The sequence below is a fragment of the Amblyomma maculatum genome, chromosome 10, assembly GCF_055883805.1.
Source record: "Amblyomma maculatum isolate TAMU_Amacu chromosome 10, ASM5588380v1, whole genome shotgun sequence".
Taxonomy (NCBI): Eukaryota; Metazoa; Arthropoda; class Arachnida; order Ixodida; family Ixodidae; genus Amblyomma; species Amblyomma maculatum.
In genome coordinates, this window is record NC_139353.1 from 144,496,405 (window position 1) to 144,520,829 (window position 24,425).

General features: G+C 47.1%; 1 protein-coding gene across 2 annotated transcripts in view; it reads left to right on the top strand.

The window, feature by feature from the left end:
* The first annotated feature begins 12,123 nt into the window (after window positions 1-12,123).
* LOC146177629 (REST corepressor 1-like) overlaps window positions 12,124-24,425 on the top strand; it is a 46,780-nt gene continuing 34,478 nt past the window's right edge. The window contains exons 1-6 of one of the 2 annotated variants that reach the window (XM_084580521.1): window positions 12,124-12,384; window positions 13,286-13,345; window positions 15,209-15,283; window positions 16,309-16,361; window positions 22,665-22,826; window positions 22,992-23,227. In XM_084580521.1, the coding sequence (XP_084436647.1) occupies window positions 12,273-12,384; window positions 13,286-13,345; window positions 15,209-15,283; window positions 16,309-16,361; window positions 22,665-22,826; window positions 22,992-23,227 (698 nt within the window). In that variant the 5' untranslated portion in view covers window positions 12,124-12,272. The remainder of the gene's footprint in view (window positions 12,385-13,285; window positions 13,346-15,208; window positions 15,284-16,308; window positions 16,362-22,664; window positions 22,827-22,991; window positions 23,228-24,425) is intronic. The other variant, XM_084580522.1, reaches the window with a different exon arrangement.

Genomic DNA, 24,425 nt, shown 5'->3' on the forward strand with positions numbered 1-24,425 from the left:
TGAACAAAAATTTGACCAAACCAGGACAAAAGTTCCTAGCATCGGGGCTGGGAGGCACTTGTTGCTCGCCAATGCACATGCACCTGGCCGCTTGACTCCGTAGGTGACCTTGCGACACTTAGCTGACAACAGTGAATAGAGTGCGTGGTATATGGTTATTATGGTGAGCCGCTCCTGACACAAAGAGGAGCACTGGAGGGAGAGAATAAAGGCCCCAGGGCCCATAGGATCTATATAGAAACCTATGGGATCTTATTAGTGTGGTTTGTAAATGCTATTATGATATTAGTCAGGCGCTATGGGGAATATGGGGTCGGGAGATATGCAACAAAAAAGCTTCTAACTCTACTCCCTCCGGTCCCACCTTCTCTTCAAGGTATATATATACCAGCGGGCACGACACAACCGCCGGTCACTCTTTCCAGCACGGGGGTTGATGGGGCAAAGAATTCTCCTAAAGCCAGCAGTGTTGAACGGGACCGCCGTCCTTTTGACTAAGCGCGGTGGGTGAGAGCCACGTGTTATCGAAGTAAAACTTGGTGTAAAGCGGTGAACAGATAATCGATGGTCCAGTGAAATAACTGAGTGGATTAGGGGGGAGGAAAAGGTCGCCAGGAGTGGCAGATAGTCGATCATCTCGGGACAACGTTGAGACGGGTGCTGGGATAGAGTGCAAACGACTGGTGCAAGACGGAAGGAAAGAGAAAGATGAGTGTTGCCTACCCTGCACTGCGAGTATGGAAAGGAACACTGAAGGAAAAGGGCAATGAGAGATGCGGGTGACGAACCAAAAGGTAAAAACATGCGTGTAGCTGAACGTCATATGATATTCTGCATAAGGACGATGCCCTCACCAATCGAGACACCTATTTGTCCGCAGTGAGTGCTTATCTGCGGTCACAGTCCGATGGTTTAAGTCTCTGTCAGGAGTCGGGGAACTGCAAGGCAGGAATAACTATAGAGAGAGGCAGCATGTCTAACGGTTAATGAAACGCGATAGACATATGTAACCTGGCCTGTGATAATGACAATGACCAAATTAACTGGTCGTCATTAACCGTAAGGACTCCAGTAAGCTGGCGTTTCTAATCCGTTGTTGCCTATATATGAGTAGCGGCTGCAGGAAACAGGAATCTCACGGTACAATCAGTCATGTCATGGAATTTTAACTCGACAAGCTCGCTTCAGTGAGCACCCTCCATGTCGCACAAGCATCAATTCCCTCTCTCGCGTCCATCCAACTTGACTGGCACAACTATGCACGACGGTGCACACTGCACCGTCGGCTGGCCGAAATTCATCACTGCCATTCTGAATGACCCGACATTCGGTCAGCTGTAAGCGGCGACAAAATAACGCCATATAAACCATGGGTGCGGCTTCAGCTCCAAAACAATGGGAATGCGTCCTAATCTGTATATCAGGAACAAAATAAAACTTGCGCTTTTAGAGCTGTTTGATAAGGTAAACGTTTATCTATTCACGACATCTGCATCATTTTTTTTTCTTATATATTTTTCACGAGATCGTCATTTGTTTTTCTATTCCTCTTATATATTTAACAGACCGTCGCAATGGATGGTTAGCTCTGTACTCCAAATATAATTTTGCATGCGACATTCTACGAATCCTGATCGGAACGCTAAAAAAATATCGAAAGTAGTAGCAGTAGGAAGCGATTATTTCTTAGTAATCAAAGAACGGGAAGGGAAATACGTTTGCCAGCCCCGCTATCTGCTATCTGATATCTGTAAGATCAGAACTGGGGCGCCAGGAATACAGGTATATAGTAAGAAGCGATGGAGGAAATCAAAGAGGTGAGCGACAGGAAAAAAGAACACGGTAGATTAAAGTAAGAGAAAAATGAGATATATGCACTGCGGTAAATATGCAGCGAGTTGTTTGAGGCCCGCCTCGGCACATCGAACGTGGCTCCACAAAAGCTGACGCGACTGCACTGTCGCAGTTGTGTGGTGGTCTTCTCTCCCTCTCCTGATAAGCGGCACGAGAGGTCGAGAGACGCGTCCGGTAAGTAGAGATGATAGTGGAGGGACCCAGGGGCTGAGGTAAGCGCTGTGTCACGAGGAGACCAGAGAGTACAAAGGCACGTTTCGCGCTCATGCGAAAAATGTTTTCCCTCAAAAGCTACTCCGTATTGTGCCTGTGGCTTTGGAATGCTGTGGCCAAGATCGCGGGGTTGAATCCAATGAAGTCGAGGGGGCGGCATTTCAATAGAGGCAAAGTGCAAAACACTTCCGTGTGTTTTGCGATACGGTGCCTCTCATATCCCTTGTGCCAGCTAGATCGCCGAACGCCGGTCAGCGGGATGCGCGCGCGTTATTAATAAACGCGCGCGCATCCCGCTGACCACAGCAGTAGCGGTCTTGGCCGGACGATGTGGCGTCGACCAATTACTGCTACCCGCGTGTTGATCCCCCCCCCCCCCTCACACCATATATAACGTACGTGACAGGCACCGCGAGGAAAGCGAGCGATGTGAACGGGTGGGAGAGAGGTAGGGAACGAGTGAGAACACAGGCAACAATGGCAATGTGATTTCGCCAAATGTAGCTGTATATTTAAGAAATATTAGAGGACGCTTATTATGGACATTACGCGATGTTGCTAAGTGATGGTCTTAGTAGCGCTAGTAGCAGTTACTAATCTACTAGCTGAGTAGTGGATAAAAAGTATAACGCTGCTTAGTGTTTACAAGCAGTGCGTGGCAGTCATGCAAATACTTTGCTCCTCCCTCCCGGCATTCCGTGACGAAGTCAGACCACACTTAGCATATCCAGGTTACGATGACACTTCATTTCACTCTTTCATTCGACATAGCCGCAGCGAAAAAAACACAATCACAGAAGACACGTACACAAGGACACTCAGGAGTGCCGTCTCTCTACTCGACACTTGAATCCAGTCTCTTTTGTAGTCTCCACGTCTACCATGCCCTCTCCGATCTCTTTCTCTCCTTTCGAGAGTCCTCCTCGCCGGGTCCGTGGCTGCATTGTGTATTTCGACTCCTCGGTGATCGGAATGATTCCTATAACCGGAAACCGTTGCAGGTATACGCCGCCGCGGACAGCGGCCAGCTCGGATGACACGGACAGTGCGCCTCGCGGGAGCCAATGTATGTTTCCTCCTTGCCGCCCTCCCTCCGCCAGTCCCCACCGCCGCTTCGCTGCCCTCGTTTCGGTCTAGCCACTGTAGTTTCGGGAAGGTCTTTCGTCCGTCAACACATGGCAGGGCGCAAGGCAAACACACAAAAGGCTGACCGCTCGTTCTGTCGGCGTTCGGAGTAAAAAATAGCGCGGAAGACAGTGGCCTTATTTCAACTAAATGCTGCTGTAATGTAATGTGTGGTCGATATATATCCACTCGACGGCATCTAAACTCTTGAACAGTCGCTCCACAGCAGTGCGGTAGCCGCGCCCTGAATGATACCGAAAGGACAGTGGTTCGACTCTTGCTCGAGGTTTTCCCTCCTACGAGGCACTTCGCAACGTTGTAGTTGAATGGCACATGACTTGTGACTTCATCCGCGTGTTTTTTGCTAATCAGAGAATTTCGTTTTTAAAACGCCGCAGTGTTTTGTTTGTTTTTTTCGACTAACGTGCGCCAATAGATCTCTGACCAGCGCTTGGACACCTAAATTCAGCGCGAGCGACACGAGCTCGCTCACTTACTGCGTTTTATAAATAATGACTACAAAGCCCCTCCCCGTTCTTTCTTGCTTTCGCTTCCCGAGTTCCCTCTGTACTTCTCCTCACTTCTCCCTATCCCTTTCCTTCCCCGCCGCCCACAACTCGGGTGCTTAAAGGGCCACTGTCCAGGGAAGGACCTTTTAAGCGAAGTAGCCCAGTGTTTCGATCAGGTACCGGAGATAGCCTGTGCAAAATGCTACAGTGACGCTACAGTGACACGCGCTCCGCAAAGCAACGAAAATACAAATCAAAGCTCTCTCATGCTCTCCTTCGGTAAGCCAGCTTCCCCGTTCCCTGCGCTGGCCTGTCGAGCCGCAGCTATGACTTATTTGTAGAGAACGACGCGCATTGGTCCGTCTCGCTGTATGAGGGTGAATGATGGGTGGCTCCATACCATCAATCAGATGGTAGAAAAATGCTCCGAATATAACCAGCCCTTATACATAGCATTCATTGATTACGAAAAAGCATTTGACTCAGTTGAAACCTCGGCGGGGATGCAGGCATTGCGAAATCAGGGGGTAGACGAGCCGTACGTGAAAGTGCTGGAAGATATATATAGTGGCTGCACAGCAACCATAGTTCTGCATAAGGAAAGTAACAAAATTCCCATAAAGAAAGGTGTTAGGCAAGGAGACACAATCTCCCCAGTACTATTCACAGCTTGCTTAGAGGAGGTATTCAGAGACTTGGAATGGGAGCAGTTAGGGATAAGGGTAGATGGAGAATACCTCAGTAATCTGCGATTTGCTGATGACATTGCCTTGCTAAGCAACTCGGGGGATGAACTGCAAATAATGATTGATGACCTAGACGGAAAAAGTAGAAAGGTAGGCTTGAAAATCAATATGCAGAAGACTAAGGTAATGTTCAACAGCCTCGGGAAGGAACAACAGTTTACATTAGGTAGCGAAATACTGGAAGTAGTAGGCGAATATGTCTACTTAGGACAGGTAGTAACCGCAGATCCGGACCATGAAAATGAAGTAACAAGAAGAATAAGATTGGGATGGAGCGCATTTGGCAAGCACTCGCAGATTATGACTAGCAGCTTACCGGTATCGCTCAAGAGGAAAGTATACAACAGTTGCATCTTGCCTGTACTCACCTATGGGGCTGAAACGTGGAGGCTAACCAAGAGAGTTCTACTTAAGTTGAGGACAACCCAGAGGGCTTTGGAACGAAAAATGGTAGGGGTAACATTAAGAGATAGAAAACGTGCAGAGTGGGTCAGAGAAATAACTCAAGTTACCGACATTCTAGTGGAAATTAAGAAGAAGAAATGGACATGGGCAGGACATGTAGTGCGAAGAGAGGATAACCGATGGTCACTGAGAGTAACAAATTGGATTCCAAGGGAAGGAAAGCGTAGCAGGGGGCGGCAGAAAGTTAGGTGGGCGGATGAGATTAAGAAGTTCGCAGGGGTCAAGTGGATGCACCTAGCACAGGACCGGGTTAAGTGGAGAAATATGGGAGAGGCCTTCGCCCTGCAGTGGGTATAATCAGGCTGATGATGATGATGATGATAATGGGTGGCTACCGCTCGCTGTGCGCTTTTCGCTCGCCACGGCCGGACTGAATCCAGCGGCGCGCGCTGCCTCGCCTGTTTCTTTTTTCTTTCTTTCTTTCTTTCTTTTTTTTTTTTTTTTTCGCGCACGCGGAGTGCCACGCCCCACCTCCCGCCAAACGCGGAGGAGGAAGGGGAATTTGTCTTGTGGAGGCTAGACGACCGGGCAGGAGAGTGAAAAACCTTTGCGGGGGAACGGAAAGAGAGAAACACGACAGAATCGGATGATTGCGGTGGCTGTAACTGCGTTATTAGTTACTATTTTCAAAAACATTTTGCGGCCTTGAGTTCTGGGGGCGAATTCTCACTGTCACCGGGGAAGAAAATATTTTCGACCGGAGGGTGGACAGTAGGCCTTTAAGATTTAGATAGCAATTGCCGCGGCCAGCGACATTTTCCTCTTTCCTTTTGGTATTATTTTAATCAGCCAGATGCCACCAGTTCTTCATCATAACTGCATGCATGATTTTCGAGTCACGAAAAAACTCCCCGTGGGCTGCTAGTCCCATTCATTACAAGCTGCTCGAACGGCCCGTTGGAGAAGGGGATGTACTGCTGCTGGTTTCAGCCGTAAGCCGTAAATCTTGCTGCAACCACGACTTTTTGAAATGGGAGACCACCGCGCCATGGTTAGGTAGATTCCCGGTATCCACAGCCGCCTTCCTGAGAACAGGAGGCAGTCTCCCGCAGAGCAGTCAAAACACGAACGGCGGCGCGCGCGTGTTTGTGCCAGTAATGTGCCAGTTGAGTCCGGCGGAGACAGCAGCCGACTCCGCTCGCTCCCTCTCCATTTCCACTTCATTGTGGAGAAGGAGGAGAAGGAATAAGGGTGATGAAGACGCTCGCTGCTAGCTCCGTTTTATTGAAGCACGTCCGCTCACTAGCTAGTTAGCAAGTGTGTTTCTCTGAGTGGCCAATGCAAAAGAATGTGCGACTGACGTGTCCCGGTGCTGCTCTCCTCGCCCCGCTCGCGGCAACCCCGGAGAAACCGCAGCGGGACCCTCTAAAACGAGCGGATTAGCTGCTTTCTTTAACGAATGGCTCGACCGTCTTCAGAGTGCGCCGCAGTTCAGCTAGACTGTCTAGGCGAAGCTTTGCTCCGCTCTATTTAATAACTGTTTTACTGCCACTCACAACTGTCTCCATTGCGTCCATGGCTATCGTAATGAGTAGCAAGTTTTTATTGATATAAATAGCTGTGATTCTCATAATCGGGCTGCTTTTTTTAGAATCTTGCCACATATGACTATACATGATCACTAGTTACGATTACTAAATTAAGTAACACGATTCCAACACGATTCCGGCACCTGAGAATAGCTGGCCTTTCAGCAACCAATCCTGCCTCATACGTCACTTGGACGCAGGGACCTCATCATCGCTCACTTCTGGACTTCATAAAATCAGCCAACCTTTTTCCATTCATTTAATCATTTATTCATCCTTCATCTCATAACCTACTGATGCCCTGAGGCAATAAATATCGACTTAAAAAAAAAAATTAAGTAGCGTTAGTTGGTCATGTATTTATAGGTCTTGTAAAAATATACTCAAACAGCTCTATTATGGGGCTTTCACAAAGTCATACTTATGCGGCTGCTTCTAAAACTTTCGCGTCTAAACATCAGCCATTAGCCAGTCTTCAATTGCATAAGAGATTTCCTTCAGTAACTTGTAAAATATAACAATCAGTGTTCCTCTCTTTCTGGGAGGCTTTCCTCTTTTTTTCTATATGGCGCAGTGACTGCATTGTTTTCTTTTGCTTTTAAGGCGGAGGCCTTGCATGTCCAATGCAACGCAAGCAGATGTCGCCGGAAGTGGTGGTACCAAAAATCCCATCGTGCCTTCTGCTCGCTCCACATCCGTAGTGGCTCCCTTGCGTCACAGTTACATATATATAGCACTATGGATGTGGAGCGAGCTTCGGTAGCTCAACAACGTGTGGTGTCAGAGTTGCCATAGCAACAGGGACACTACCCACCATGCCTGTGAGGAGGGGGGGGGGGGACATTTAGCCCTGTCCTGTCACAGAAGTACCTTTGTGGATTCCGTTGTCCCACTCGCCGTAGCAACCGAGACAGGCAGGGGCAGGGCCAGATTATGAAAAAGTGGGGGCCCTGAGGTAACTCTCCTTTCCTCATCCCTTTGGCTGTCCTTCCTCACTTCTATAGGAGGTATGCACGTGACGTCATCCGCTAGGGGCGCTAGCGGCCAGCGCAGAATTCGCCATACGCGTGGTCGTGTGTGTGGGCACCGCACCGAGCCGTAGTATTCAACTCGCTGTGATCCGTGGGGTACGCTTTTCGCGTCTCTACAGAATTTCTGCGTGAGCCAGCCAAAAACCATGCGAGCGAGTGCATACACCCGTGGATTTCGTGGAACAAGAAAAACGACTGTCTCGACAAAATGTTTGACTTTGTTAAAACACCGGCTCGTACGACGGCGGTAACTTCGTCAAGGTGTGCCGTGTACTACAAGACCACTGCTTCGCGTTGAATTCCCTGACATCGGTGCCTGCCATGTGAAGTGCGGTCTTAAGTTTTGTGACAGGTGAAGAAATTAAAACGTACTAAGCCATCAATGTGTTTTAATTTTTGGCAAGAAAGCGAGGCCAAGAGCCACACGTGCGTGAGGGTGTCGATGACCGGCGTGCCGTTTTTAGAGGTGAGCACATTGCGACGTGTCTGTTCGCTTAGCTAACGCTGTCACCTCCTCCGACTTGCAGTGACATGTTGCAACTGTATCAAGCGTTATCGCTACACATCGCGTTGTTGCGAACTTAGGTTCCATGGGTTATGTGCATTTCAAGCAGAGCTACGCAGGCGATACTAAATTTGTAAAGCATGCTCTCTGGGTGTGCCGTTTATCCTGCGAGTGCGTGACAGTACTCTTTTTCTCGACCTTCTGTCTCACAAATTAAGTAACTGCATTGATTCGCTTTACTGCTGGAATAGCGCCTGTGGAAGCTTCGGCAGTTTGCCGACTACCGCCACTAGAAGTGTACCTTTCGCAGCCATGCGAACTTTGGAATTGGGGAATTTAATGCGCTCGCTGTCTTTTCAAGAAATGTTCGCCCCAGTGGCAGCTAACAATGGTTTTAACGAGCTGCAAGTCGTTTATCGCGAAATGGGTAACCGGCCACTTCTGCTGTCGAGCTGTTGCACGGGTATAATGCCTAGTTGCAACACTGAACAGCTAGTGGTATGTCCCGGAGCATCAAAATATCGCTGCAGACTCCATGCGCATAAAGAGTTCAACAAAGAAAAGTGGATGTGGGCGTATATACCAGCTTGCTAAAACTTTACGGATCCCTTTACGGCGGTCACCTGACAGCGAACCTGAAACTGCGCGAGCCGACGCGCGCCGATGCCACCGGCGACCTCCGACATGGCGGAAGAGGCGGGACGATGCTCGCGCCATCTGGTAGTACGACCTCAGTGAATACCTCCTATAGTAAACGAACAAAGTGTTAGTTTTGCAGTACACATACACTCAAGCGCAGACGTTAACGCTCAGGCGATGAGATAACAATTAAGATTTCCATCTCTTAAAGAGCGGGAAAAGAAGTGATGGAGTATATGCATGGGTGCGGCGGCAAAACATGCCTTGTTGAAGCGTCTCAATGACCCATCCGCTACCAAGATGTGAAGATGTGTGTGTGTGTGTGTGTGTGTGTGGGGGGGGGGGGGGGGGGGGGTTAGCGATGGGTCTTGCAATTACTTCGCCGATACTCGCGGTTTGTTGTGTACGTCATGCAGCCGCTTGCTGGCTGTGCATGACTTACATGACGCGATGGCGTCACGTCACCCCCAGTTTTGGAGCGCAAGCTCCACATATAGTATACTTGGGGTGCAACTTCGGATTTCGCCTCTGGATCCGAATGACCTAGCCGGTCCTAAGTATTTGAGTGCTGGTGTCTACCGAAAAGTGAGACAGATACTGAACATTCCTTTCCATAAAAACCAACTTAAATAAATATATAGAAACATCGCGGAAAGAAAGTCATGTCAAGTCACGGAAAGAAATTAAGTCATGTTCGTCTTCTGTCTGTGTTGTTGATCGTCGTCTTCTGCCTTCTGCAATGGCATATATGTAACAATATTGTGTGGTCTTGACCTAATTATAGTGTATACTTGTTCACGAAAAGCGAGACAGATACTTATACTCCGCCTTCTTTTCCTAAAAATAAAATAAAAAAGAAAGTTATTTCACTCTCACCTCATCCCTTTCCTTACTACGCGGTTCAGATGTCCACCGAAAAGCGTACGCTTTTAACAAATCTTTTCTACCAGCCGCAATTCAAGAATGAACCGGCCCAGCTTCCCGAACATATTGTAACTTAACGTGATTCTACTAGATTTAAAGAATGCCTGACGTGCTATTTCGCATCATAATCGATCGCTTCCTCTTCATTTTATTGTAGCGCCAGACATCTTTTGAATTGTTTGTATTTGAGCAGTTTGCCTATGTTCCAACCACCAACGATTGTTATTTTTAAGTCTTATTTTCCCTCCAATACCCCGCCCGGGGGTTTTAAGGGTATAATAAATGATGATGATGATGGTGGTGATGACAGATACGCTGCGCATTTTCTTTCATATAAATTCAATTTAGATATGTATACCTACATATATAAAAATAAAAATAAAAGCGCGGAATGAAAACGCGACGTAACCTTGACCTAATTGTTACGTGGCCATCGAAAAGTGACACAGAGGCGCCTTCCTTTCTCCCAAAACAATCCGAAACAAAAAACAAAATAGAACGAAATAAAACTCGCGTTTACTCTAAGGCGAGGGTTCATCGCCCCTCTACAATTCGAACATGCATACGTCAAACCGCATGTACAACCTTCCTAAATTGTACTTAAGAGGGCTTTCGCTCGTATAAATTAGTAACCATGCATAATTAATAATTTTTTTCTTGCTATATGCTTTCAATTTTTGTCACCAAGCTCGCGAACACAACGGATGAATTAACGACACCGCCGGCTTGTCTCCCAGTGTGGCAAGTAATGTTTTCGCGATATACTAATTATTACGCACCCGAATATGCATATGAACATCAATGAAAAGCTTTTGATGCGAAGAGATAAGACATACGATATATGACTGTTAAAATAAAACGTTCAGTGCAATATAAAAGGATAATAATCTGGTCAGTAGCTCGCAGATATTGCATTGCCCTTGCAGTATTTCAATAACAGCCGCAGTTTTAATCATGACTGCGGCTAGCAACAATTAACGCAAATATCGTCATGTGCATACGTACTCCAAATGTACGGAGGAGGTCCACAACATAATCTCTGTAATGGTCAACTGAGCCAATTCGTTTAATTTTCATTCTCGCGACATCCAGACGCCAAGAATGTGACCTGACAGCCTGACAGAAAGTTCAAAAACGGCGCTGGAAAGGGCTCTGTTGCCTTCCCTTGAGTAGAGGCCGCGGCACTGCAAGAGCAAAGGTTGGCGCAGCGCTGCAGCCAACCTAAATGTTCGCCCGTTATCCAGACCGCACATTTCGTCGCGGAGCGCTTTACCACGCGTGACTGGTGCGCGAACCATTAGAAAATATTAAGACGTTTCGCCAAAGTAAATGTGACACCATATTCTTGCACTGCCAATTAAGATGCTCACACATGTCGCGAAGAGAAGCGTATCGAGCGTGCTCAGAGGATTCATTCTGAAAAAAAATCACATATGGTCGATGCTTGTATACCAGCCAGAGTCATTCAGTGATTTCTCCGAGCTCGAATTTTGTATGATATTGGAGATGACAATGAATACGAGACCGATATATGTCTAGGAAAAGCTTTACCAGAGCAAATTATATGATATATCGCTTCTAATTTTCCCATGTGCGTCGGTGCATGCCGGTTATTTTAACAAATATTTGCCTTCAGCAAATATCTGTGCTTCGGCAGACGAAAAGAAAGCCCACCAAGTGGAGCTGAGCTCGGAGTTGAGAAAACCCAGCCTGCCTCCGAAGCAGCTGCATGCTGCGCGCGATTGCGACACCACGGCTGTTGACATCAGACTACTGCGCGGATGCGTGGTTGCCTAGAGTGTCGTGAATTTTCCCCCACCACTACATGAGCGTCGGATAGGAAACCTTGAAGTCTTAAGGCTGGGTTCGAATTCCCTTTTATGAGTAGGTGCAGTTGCTATTTCATCCAAGGGGTGGAAACGCTGAGTAAAATCCCATGCGTAGAAAGTCGGTACATCCGTGTAATGTTTGTGCTGCTGAAAATGCCCGCAGACTCATGAAACGCAGTTAGACGATAGCGAAGACGCCTAACTGCGCTAGCACAACCTCCAAGTTAATCGTTATACAGTGCACGCATTTATTTTAACAAAATTTTGAACGCTGGTGCCCTGCCACTAAAGGCGGATGAATATTGCGTTGTAGTCTTGTTTTCTACGGAGCTGCAGTGATACTAACCGCCCGGTAGTGGCCTGCGCTTTTTAAGCTATATTTATGTGTGGAGGTAATCTAAAGACAAAATAATGCTAATAAAACATAGTGTAGATATCACTGTTCTTGAGAAAGTAATATTTAGCGCTGTAATTCAGATCAGCTTATAATAAATTCGGATCAAAATCTGCTGTTTTGATAAGGTTAGTATCGTCCTCGTCTCCGTAGATTCTGGTTAAAGAAAATTTAAAAATTATTTCAAATACTGTGACAACTTTTTGTGTCCAGCATATGCGAATACTGGCAAAATTGTAAACAAATAATTGCGAATCGCCGGCAGCACGAAATTGATGAGCCTTATCCACGGAACTACTTGCTTGCGCGCCCGATCCCATATGCGCGCCGGTGCAGCGCTTTTCTCTCTTGCAGTTCCACTTCGGCGAGTGTTGGTCGCGGTGTGGGCACCGTACTATTAAAAAAAAAAGTTTAAAAGTAGCCCCTCTCAACCGTTTGCACGAAATTTGTGCCCGCGCGCCGGTCTAGTTCTGTGTCCGAGGCAGCGCTCTGTCCACCGGAAAAAAATCATGGTGCTGGCCGATCGAAATGACGAGTCCCGCGTCGGCCGCCGATCGCACACCTCGAGTCCGAACGGGCACCTCACCGACGAAGGGAGCGCTACCGACGAATCGGAACAAGGTAACCGCGGCAAGCCGTGCTCGCCAAGCGCGGGCCCTCGTTTGCCTCAATATTTTTCAAAATGAAGCGCCACGGGCACGCGTCGTCTTCGTCTTCTTTTTTTTCCTGCCGACGGCTGCCGTGCGTGTTCCTGCCGCTGCTACGTCTCCCTGCCCGACGCCACCAGTAGCGTATCGTCGCGAGATGCGCGTTTGAAAAGTGGCGAGCCAGGCGCTTCTCTCTCGGCTTGGGCTCGTGTTTTGCCTCACTGACACTGCCTGCTGTCGCCGGGATCGAGGACTCGGGGCGCGACTTTGCTGCCGATAACCTGCGCGCGAACACCTCTCCCCCGGTGGTGTGCCCCATCATACCCTTGCGACGCGCGCGGCGAACGCCGAGTTTCAGGCCAGTGCCGCTGTTCAGGCAAACGCTGCGTTTCACATCGACAGTCCGCCCGATCACAACACTCTGATCGTCAGGCAAACCGCGATGCAGTGCGTGTCTTCCAGCTCCTCACCGACCGTAGTGGAAGGCAAGAGAGACGGCATGTTTCTCTATTCGTCGCCCGTCGAACGCCCTTCGTGTCCGGCATGCAATTGCTGTATCCCCGCGGAATATGCGAGGCAACTGCGCCACTTGAAACAGATTGTTTTTCGCGGTTGTACCGTGGGCTGATTTCTTTTCTTTCTTTCTTTCCTTTTTTTTTTTTTTTTTTTTTTTGCGTGTTCATGCTAATTTTACTTGCCGCGCGTATCGTTCCTGGGCGGTGTCTATCACTTACTGGGCCCGGTGTTAGCTTGCATAATAGATGCGAATAGGAAAAAATGTACTACTGTTTCGAATTTTTTGCGCCAGGTATTGTGTGTCTTTCTAAACGCGACATTAACGGAGTTACATATTTTGTTTAAATATTCTTTTCCAGACCATGGAATGCGCGTGGGCCATGACTTCCAAGCTGTGGTACCAGACATTGTCTCAACAGGTGAGCTAGCCAGTTTGCTGGCATAAAGTGCTGCTTTATACTGGAAAGCTATGACATTGTGGGCTCAGTCTGTTGCATCACAACTGGTGAAATTGTAACATTTCAAGCCTGAATGTGCCACCTAAGCTATAGCTTGCAATTCAAGGACTGAACTTCCTGGACCACACTGCGACCAAAAGGAATTGATACCAACAAAAACGGGTCTTCTGATTTTGGATAGTAGCTGTTACGTAGGGCAAGTATATGGCCATATACCCAACCAATGGCGGATACAAACATGCGTCTTTGCTAGTAAGGATCACAATATATACCAAAAAGGGCTTTGGGCCTGATAGGCAAGCCTTGCCGTGGATGCCGTTGTGCTGAATATGCTTTCAAGTGGAACACATGGGGACTGTTTTACGTGTGTTTCCTCATGAAGACTGTTAGCAGTGGGATAACTGTAGCTGCCATATTTAAAAAGTTGTTTCGATGGCTACCACCATCACAGTTGCAGATGTCCGGAGGAAGTAGATGTCCAGGATGAGCAGGCCTTTGTCACTTTGGTTCTTCCTCTCCGCAGGTTCTTCCTCTCCGCAAATGTCACGAACCGACTGATAGCAGACATCATTTAAGTCTTACAGGTTTTCGATGGAGAGGCTCATATTCTGCAGCACATTCCACTGGTTTGAAACTTTGCAAGTTTCTTCTTGCCTGTTTCCTGTTGTGATGCCCCTTGTGTGTTTTAGCAGGGTATGAAAAAGTTAAAAAGGGGATAGCTCTTGTGAAATTTAGAAGTGCCAGAAAAGTTCTGGGATGTTTGGAGAATGTCTTGTAGAGAGCCAGGTAGAGTGAGCCGGCAACACATATCAGTTTCAAGCTACATACACATTATTGAACCAATCAGAAGAGACCGAGAGGTTACTGTGAATCTTGACAAAGTGCTTCAAGCATGTCAACATTAGCTGTGGTGTCCTGGTAAATGGGATGCATCAGCAATAACTAAGGCCAAGCTGTGTGGCTTTTAAGAAGCTTTCTTTTTACTACCATGTCCTGTTATTGGGGGAAAACAATTAGGAGATGCCTTTTTGCTCCAGTGGACCTGATCTGGCTGATGACGATGTAGGGGAGTGTTTTCTGCAGTTTGCTGCCGGAATTGTGAGTGGAAATGACAGGCATATTGACCCGAAAAGAGTAGGAAGGCCACACGGGTAACAGAGTCCTAATTTCGGCTTTTCAGTGGGATTGCATAATAATAAGAGGCAGCACGAAAAGACAAGGACCAACACAAGTGCCAGTCCTGTCATCTTGTGTTCATCTTTCTCTTTTCACCCTGTCTCTTCTTTTATGCACTTTGAGGAAGGATGGCTGAATCCATGCAACTCTGGTGTTCTGGAATCAATATGCCACTTGCGGATGCTGCGAGGTCTCTTTGGTGCGTAGCCAGACGTTGCCTGCGGACTCGTAAAAATCTGTCACTGAGCCATTGACCTGCTTTCCATATGTGAGAATAGGAGACTGGAAGGGCAACTACACTCTTTGTCAGAAGTCTTTATGCCACATGGCTTGCTTCACAATACTGGGCAATAGTGGGAGCCCCTTGTGACAGACCCGAAGCCCTAGACACCTGAAGAGTAAGGAGAGCCCTTGCACTCTCCCATTGAAGGCCTTCTGGTTTTCGGATGTCATAAGTAGTGCCTGATAGAGCCAAGGAACCAAACCGTGTGGCTTGCTTACTTTTGACTAAGGGTATGCATGTCCTGCCAAATTCCGGCATGATTGTCCTGAGCTTGGGTACACCTCTTGATGTCTTAGCAGCTTTGCATGCTGCACTGCATCGTAGTAGTACCATAACGTGCCATGCCTTGCTTTCCCTTTACACAGAGCCATGCCCAGATTTTGCCCCAGAGCGGGCTCTCCTGGTGTGGTCACCGTGTGCCGACATCTCGGATAGCAAGTGTGAGTAGCAGGGGTGGTGTGGTCACTGAAAAAGCACTGACGGTTATAATTGTCTTTGAGGCTGGGGCACCACAGAGTGTGTGAACTCAATAGGTAGTGTGCCTTATTCAGAAAGATGGTGACCCATTTAGGTGAAGCACCAACAGCTGGGACATGAAACAGCATTTAACAGCAGTGCACTTGATGTGGACGTCGATCTTGCTTAGAGTCACTGGCACAACTTCAGCAGCCATGACAGAGTGCATGATGCACATGGCGTCATGTACCATCTGATTTAAAAGCCAAGTTTGTTCCAGCTCTGCATACACTTAAAAGTTGTAGCTCAAGTAACTGGGTGCCTTCTTTTGAGCTGAATCTTTGTGGCCAGAGGATTTATTGTGGTACCGGTTACTTTGAGAGGGTTCTGAGGTTACGGCAGATTGGAGCACTGTTTGCGCTCTGACATCTTGCAGTGCTAGAAGTTAGCTGTCAGGATGAAGGGCAGTTTCTGCCGCCACCTCTGTGTTGTGTTCACTTATCAACATTGTTCCTCTGCTGTTTCATTTTCTTGCTCTTAAGGTTGCTGCTCTGCTATTGATCAATGTGTAGGGAAAGGGTTGATTAGCAGAGGAAGGTAGGCATAGGTGGAGCAAGAGGTAAAGAGACATTAAGCTGAACTTATGAGGAATGCTGAATTGAATGTTTTCATTTAGGACCCCATGCTCCGAGGAAATGCAGGGCACACATGCCTTTTTATTAACCGTACTAGGTTTAGAATGCAGAAGGAGCATGGAGAAGACACCTGGGCCTATGTTGGCCAGCGGTTAATTGTAGTGGTTGCAAAGCAGGCAGTGGTGGAGGTGAAGGGATGTGCAGGTTGATGAGTGGTAAGATTAGTGAAGAGGCTGATAAATGGTGTGTACAACTTGTTAATTCATGGGGTTGGTGATGAAAGTGGTGACTGCATGCTCACTACGTTTATCAGTCTCCTTCTATGCGTCTTTTACAAGTGAATTGTAGTTAACAAGTGCGCTTCCCTCGTGCAGTGGACGAGTACATGACACTGGCCAAGGAGAAGTACAGCTACAATGCAGAACAGGTGAGCGTGCTTGCACACTGCAGCACATCAGAGGGACAGGGAGGAGGGCGGTGTCGGTCAGGGATCCGGGTTATTGTTTTAACAGCGATGTTGTTTAAGGCGGAGGTTGTTCCGTGTGTCGTGCGCAGCTGAATGTGTTCATGTCTGTCATGTCATGTCTAATGACCGTAACTGACGTCATCATGACATCACGTTTGATTCTACATAGAAATAGAACAGATACAAATGACAAGGTTCGAAGCATAATCATGGATACCAACACAAACAGCATCACTGTGTTACCAGTCTTACACGACAGTGACTTTTTTTTTTTTTTGTTACTATTGTTTTGCTAGACACACACAGGAAGCTTTTGTAAGGAAGGGGGACAAAAGACCTAACTCTATGCCTCCTTGGTACCTGGTTCCTGCAGTCTGCGACCTCTCTCTCACACAGTTCCAAAAAACAATAACCTCACAAGAGCACATCATACAAGAATTCCTTCAGCTGAAACAAAAATACAGTAGCGTCATGGACTTTTACACGGATGGCTCAAAAGCAGATCATTATGTCGGAAGTGCAGTTGTTCAAGGCAAATGGGAGGAAATAAGACTTCCACTGCGTGCGTCCATCTTTACTGCTGAATGTTATGCTGTCTCTGTTGCCATAGAGAAAATAATAAAAGAAAAACCTCAGGAGAAGCATTATTTTGCACAGATTCCTTAAGTATAGTCACAGCCCTTCACCCAAGAAGCGCAGTTATACCAATACTGGGAATTATACACAGCATAGCAACACTTACAAATGAAGGACGAAGCATAAACATTTGCTGGGTCCCCAGTCATGTAGGAATCCAAGGTAATGAGAAAGCAGACATGTGCACTGCCAAAGCTCGAGACAAGAAAGTGAAAGAAGTGCAGATACCATCTCAACACTGCATGAAATTGATACAAAGTAAACTGATGCAAAAATGGCAGTCCACTTGGAACACTGAAAGAAATAACAAACTACGCGCCACATATCTGTAGGGCCCGTGGCGTGCCGCGCATTCGAAGACCGCGCCACTTCCCAATGCTCCCTGCGCGCTGCCTGTTTCCCTCTTCCCGCTCGTTCGGGGATAACCGGTCCCGCACTAGGGGGCTATAATGGAAGGCATGCGCCGCCGTTTGGTCTCTCTTCGCTGCGGCCACTTTGTTCCTGCGCTTCGCCCTGGCTCTTTGCTCCTGGACGCGCTGGCTGTTCGCTACCTGCCCTCCCGGACGACGACCTCGCACTGCCTTGGACGGCCCCCTGTGAGATTAAAGATGTTTGTTACACGGCCCGCTGTGTATTTGTTGTGCCCTACAGATATGTGGCGCAGGGCCCCACAACCTACACCTACGCGGTTTTACAAAGGATACATTCCTCTTCATTCAGCGTTGCTTTTAGGTCAAAATACTCTCGTGTTTTTAGGTTTTTAATAGAAGCAAATTTTCTAAACAGAATGTAAGTTTAAATTACGTAAATGCAACACTCTTAACCTTGAAGTTGGCGCATGATAGCCTAAGTTGCTTATGCGCCACTAAACCCAACACAACACAAAAAAACATTTCCGTGCAGTTGGATTTCTGTAGATTGAATAAGACGCACTCTTGGTTGCAATATATGTGGATTTACATGCATTGGTATGAGGCCATTGTTCGCAGAGTAACAACGCAACCCTCAGTCAACATACTAACTCTCAATGTAGGTTTGATAAGCCACACAGAAAACGCATCGAAAAATGTGCTCAAGACAATGCCAATTGGTAGCTTCCAATAACTGATAAAGTGAGAGAGCAACAAAAAATTTCCTACGTCACTATGAAATTTCTATTTTCCTAAGTGCTTGCTATATCTAGTTCTTGAATTGTACAACATTAGAAAAATCACATAGGTTTAGCAATCTTGAATGCATTATTTAAAAGCAGTTCATCATCAACATCATGTATTGACCCTTAAGGAGCCTGGTCATTAGATAAGGGGGAGGGGGGTTGAAGCAGGGGCAAGTGTTCATGGTCATATTATACGATGAAAAACAAACAAAAAGGCATGGTAATGTTGGGCATTTCTATGGAACCGCAACAATTGAACAATGCAAGAATGAAACGCACAAGAGCGCCAATGAATTCAGATCTGCATATGCTTATACAGTATTTAAAAGTGATTTATCAAACACAATACGCACAAAGTAGTATGCAAACACAGAACAACAGGTAGTATATTACAAAGGCCTTGTGTGCGGACAAAGGCCGGCAGACAAGAACAGTAGCGTACGCACCTTGCAATGTCTCGGAGGGGTCTCTCTCTGAGCTCCGTCGAAGCGGTGCCGTGTTCCCGCCAAAAGGCGCCAATGAGAACAGCTACTGGGACGCCAGGGCGGAGCTGTGGCCGAACAACAGTGACAAGTCGTCCGAACCTCTCTCCGCCGCCTCAGGCGGGAGAAAGAGAAGAGAACAACATGGCACGGGCCGCGGCGGCTCGAAGGGCAGCCGCGGCAAGCCCGAATCCCACATCCCCCTCACCTTCTAAAGGTGCATACGCAACTGTTCTTGTCTGCCGGCCTTTGCCCACGCAGACCAGTGTGTACTCGAGTTCGTCCGCTCCGGGTCGTACTTGAGAGCGCAGCTCGAGCCTGTCGATCGTGATCCAACGATCCGCGACAGGCGTACCTTGCGGTGGTTGCCCACTCTCTCTCAAAGGAACCCTTTGGTCACCGAGAGAGAGAGATCTCAGCATGCCCTTGCGTCTTGCGGCGCGCACTCAGTGTCACTTCGTGCGCGCAGGGGAGCCTTGCTCCTCGCGCGCTCCGGGAACACGGTGACCGAGTATGTGTGTGCATGCGCATTTGTATATTTGTGTATGTGTGTGCATGTGTTGTGTGTGTACCGCTGGAGGATGGCGTTTCAATAAACGTCTCCTCTGTGAACTTGTAGGCTTGTGTCCTTGCAGCGAAGTGCTCTCCTCCCTGTGGAGGTTGAGTGCGTGCTGTGGTGTTACAGTGAGCGCGTGACGACGGCTGATCAGGGCTTTGGCTCGCGCGACGCTCAAACCCGTAGTGGTTGGTGGCCTATGCCCATGTAGAAAATCACAACTAGCCCCAAAGGGCAGCCGTGGCAAGCCCGTATCTCACAAATGAGATGTTGAGTCGATATCAATAGATGATTTTATGGCACTACATTGACATTAAAGCAGAAATGACATGTAATGCAAAGTGACGGGAGATTACCAGCATCTCCTTTAATGTGAGAAAGCAAGCGCAACAAATGGCTCTGGGACGTGTTTAGAATGCTGCAGATGATGGTAGCAGTCATAGCCAGTGATGTTGGTGGTGGATAATGCTTGCAGTCCACCAGTCTGTCTGGCTGCCTAGGGAAATTGCTTCCTATCGAAGCAAAACCTTAGCCAGGGCCAACAGGTCCTGGTGACAACATGCAGGGAGGGGAAATTGCTGTTACAGGGTGGTTGCAGTTGGGACAACACAGGGCTGCTTGGTAATCACTGCGAGAGGCCTTTTTTCTCGCCTGTGGTAGCAAAGAATGGTTCTGTGGCCAGCATCTATGTGCGCTACTGTAGTATTCATCCCTAGATAAAGGAAAAGGGCATTGGCACTCTCCCCTCCCCCTACACACTTTATTTTTTCTTAAATGGGGAGTGAAACAAGTGGCCCACGGTTGCCCCGTGCAGTTGGGAAAAAAAAAACGTAAACACAAAAAGATCACCTTGAACAAGAGACTATGAAGCCACATTGCATGCACACATCTACTAGCACGCTAACCATGCAGAATGCGCAACCAGCTCATTTCATTTGCTGCTTTGCATAACCTTATTGTCCTTAATAGCATTTCTTGTAATGTGTGCAACCAAACTTTTTCTATCGCACAGTAGATATTACATTCCAGTTTACCCTGCATCTCGTTAAAATTGAAGTAGTGCAAGTACTCAAATTTTCGAATACAAATTGAAAGATGACTTTGGGAAAAAGACGCTTTCGAATATCGAACCGATTGCATGTGACCAGTGAAAAAAATGAAAAACTAAGAAGCAGCAAACACTGTTTGTCTTGTTTATTTTGGAATTCAAATTGTATTTTCAAATAAAATTAAACTAGAATTGGACAGAAGTGTGTATCCTGCTGAAGAATCCAGTATAGATTTTATACGGGGTTCATATACCAGTCTTCTGTACAGGAAGGACCTACATGAAACTAGGGGGAGCTGCTAAATCGCTGGCGAATGCAGTACACTGTTGTTAATTCAGCCTTCATGGGACAAAAAAAAAATGAGTAAATGAGAGCTCGAATTATCAAAGGGTCTGGTGAAAGACTGCCTCAAACTATCTGCATGACTAATTTTATGTGATGAAAAACTTGTGCAATGGATGTCAGTACTTGAGAGGAAACCAGAGCAAGAATAACGTTCTTTGTTTTATACGCACTGTTGGAAAGGTCCTATTCACAAAACAAGGGCCCCATCATGTTTTGAAGATTCTTCACTGCATTGTGCACGTGGTCAAGCATTTTGATGAAGCACGCAATGCGGGATAATTGTGGTGAATCTGAAAAGTTTAGCTGTATTCAGTAGTTTTTGAATGTTCAGGAATTGCAAATTTCAGTTCGAATACAAATGTAAATCTAATAACATAGTATTTGATTCGTATATGAATTTTCAAATATTTGCAGGCACCTAGTTGAAGTGTGTGTGATAAATGCCAAACTGGCCTCGTGTCATTCTTCGAGTATTTGCATTTCAGTGTGTGCCAGGTAGCCTGGCATTACTGTTTAATGTGGAAGCTGAAGTGGCCTAATCTGGATTCGGGGTGTCTGGTGATGTGGAAAACTTGGAATTGTGAGCCGAAATTTTGTACGCCTGGAAAAATCGTGGAATTGTTGGGGATACTATGAAAAGATTGGCCTAGTCATGGGAAATGACTGGCTGAAATCAACACGTTCACAACAGAACTGCGAATGCCCAGTGCCCGGTTTCAGCTTGCTTTGAATTATTCTTTGGGCCTTTTCCTGCTGACCGCGAAGTTAGCACTGCACAAAGGGGTCTGTTCTGTGCGGTACTGCTTACTGCTCTGCTTAAGTACATATATATAGCTGCATTCAGAAACATTTTTCATGAAATAATTTGGAGCCTGCAGTGCTCAGAGTCGGTAAACTTTCACTCTTTGAATGTGACCCACGAACACTGCCCTGCTGGAAATCGGTCTGGAAAGCTTGCTCTTAGGCTGTGTCAGTCTCATAGACCAAACAAAAAGTAGTCTTAACATGGGCATGGCCTATCTTTTATATGATCTGTTTCAGCATTTTAATTGAATTACTCAAGAATGTTGGATTCAATCTGCAGCCTATTTTAATGACTCTCATCTGCCTGAAAACTGCAAAGAAACAGTGTTTGGAAGACCTTAGTGAGATAATTTGATTTTGAAATATAGAGGATAGCCACCTATGTTGAAGAGCCTGAAGAGAAGAGAAGCAACTGCTCTACAGTTTTTTGTCATAATGTTCTTTTGTTAAGTGTATTGTTCCCCATGTGTGTCTTCTTGTGTTATATGCATTATTTTTCATGCTTACATTTGTATGCCTCTCCTGTTGGCGTGCATCCCCCGCCGGGGTGGCACAGTGGTTACGGCGCTCGACTACTGTGCCCAAGGAAGCGGGATTGAATCTCGGCCTCGGCGGCTGCATTTCGTTGAAGGCGAAACGGAGTGGTGTCTGTGCTGTGCGATGTCAGTGCACGTTAAAGAACCCCAGGTGGTCGAAATTTCCGGAGTCCTCCACTACGGCGTCTCTCGTAGCCTGAGTCGCTTTGGGATGTTAAACCCCACAAACTAACTAACTCCTGTTGGCGTGCAGTAGATTGAAGGAAATAAGGTACATCGGATAGTAAGCACAGTGCTCGTGATTTCAGTGACTAGTTTATTTCAGTTTGCCCCCACCATGGTGGCGCAGTAGTTAGGGTGCTTGACTACTGTGCTCGAGGATTGAATCAATGAGGATGAAAAGCAAGGCGTTCGTGTGCTGTGTCATGTCAGTGCACGTTAAAGAACTCCACATGGTCAAAATCTCCGGAGCCCTCCACTACAACGCTGCTCATAGCTTGAGTTGCTTTGGGACGTTAAACCACAGAAACTAAACCATCTTTTGGTGTGATGATGATTGTGGTTTTCTGCCATTTCAGTGGTCGGTTATAGTTTTTACTGAAATGGTTTGGGAGACGGGCAGAAAAGAGTTACTGGTTAGACGACCCTGTGGGCGTCTTGAGCGCTGCCTCAGGGTCACCCTGGTGGACCTGTTGTGCAGGCCCTGGGCATGCTGTTCTGGCACAAGTATGACCTGGAGAAGGCGGTGGCTGACCTGGCCAACTTCACCCCATTCCCGGATGAGTGGACCGTGGAGGACAAGGTGCTCTTTGAGCAGGCCTTCCAGTTCCACGGCAAGAACTTTCACAAGATTCGACAGATGGTGCGTGGCCCCCCTTTCGACCCTGTGTAGGGTTCCTTTCTCGAGAAAATGCAGTCTCGACATTGGGAGTGAAAAATGATGAGCCAGCCTGTGTAAATGTGTTTGCTGATGTTGATGCGTCGTCCTCGTGTTTGTGACTGTGCCGGTTGGTCTCATTGTGTGCAGCTGCCCGACAAGACCATCCCCAGCCTGGTGAAGTACTACTACTCATGGAAGAAGACCCGGACACGCACCAGCCTCATGGACCGGCAGGCTCGGCGGCTGGCTGGATCTCGCGAGGATGGCAGGTGGGCTGCACCAGGAGTCTGCCACCACCCGCACCGCCTGCTCCGCAGCCATCCCCACCGCCCCACCCTGCGCTCTGACTGCTGCCGTCGCACCACCCGCTCGAAACTCCTCCAGTCTGTGGCACCATGTTCCATGTGGCATGCCTGGTCGTTCGCACTGTCCTGTCGAGTGTCGGTCGTCCGTGTCTATGGTGTGCGTCCTGGTCTCAGGTGTTGTCGTTTTTTACTAGGCAGGTTGGACTTTCATCCGCTCTCGGTCCAGTCTCATTCTTTTGGGTTGGCTATCGTGGCTGCCCAGATGTTGTGCATGCCTCAACTGCTGCCACCGTTGTCGTGTTCATGAAGTGACTGGTCCCCATTTGAAAGCTTCTTGGTTCGGTTCATATGGTCATGCTGGACAGCTTGGAAAGCAGCTTAATGAGTGTCTGTTCTGAAGAATCAGATAACCACAAGTGACATTTTAATGAAATGAATGATTTTTCTCCAACTTAATATTTTTTTGGCTGAAATAGAGAACTTTCACTTACTACGACCTTTGGATACAACAAACGGAATCCATGTGACTGTCAAGTTTATCATAAGTGGTCTAGACTGTATGGGGTTACAGATGTCACTTTTCATTGATTCTCGACATCTTGGCGGTGTGTAGGTCATACATAGTGCTGCTACTTGAAGGCACAGTTGACTGAAGCACTAGGTGATAGACACGATTTCAACATGACTATCTATATTAAGGGGGGATGAGGAAATCGGAGGCAAACCTTCTTTAACTGATTAAGTGACTGATTAAAGGGACAGAACACTGGAATTTAGGTCTGAAATTTTTTTTTGCTCAATGGAAAGATTGATGTCTAAAATGTTCGATTCCATAGCGGTTTTGGTACTAACGCTGTAGAACATTTTTACCGATAATTTTTTTATCAGTGCATGCGCTCGTTTTTATGTAGCCCGATGCTGGAAACCATGAGCAGTGACCGTGATAACGACTGGTGGTCGACAAAAAGTACCGAAAACAAATATAAATTTCACTCGCCAGGCAGTAATTAGACATTTTTTTTGCTTAGAGTAACTTCCTTTTCAGTTTCGCACTCAAGGCTGTTACGGCACAATAACGCATGCCTTGTTGACAAAAGTTTTTGTGGGCACTATCACCGCTTCATTCACGTAATTCCAAACACTGTGGCGCCATCTAGCGGCAAAACCTGAAAGCATACCTTTCGCGGTGTGGAAGGAGGAGTGATTTTTATTTAAGGATGTAGTGTAGAGAAAATATAATAAATTATGACAAGCACTCCTAGAAGAAAAAATAAAA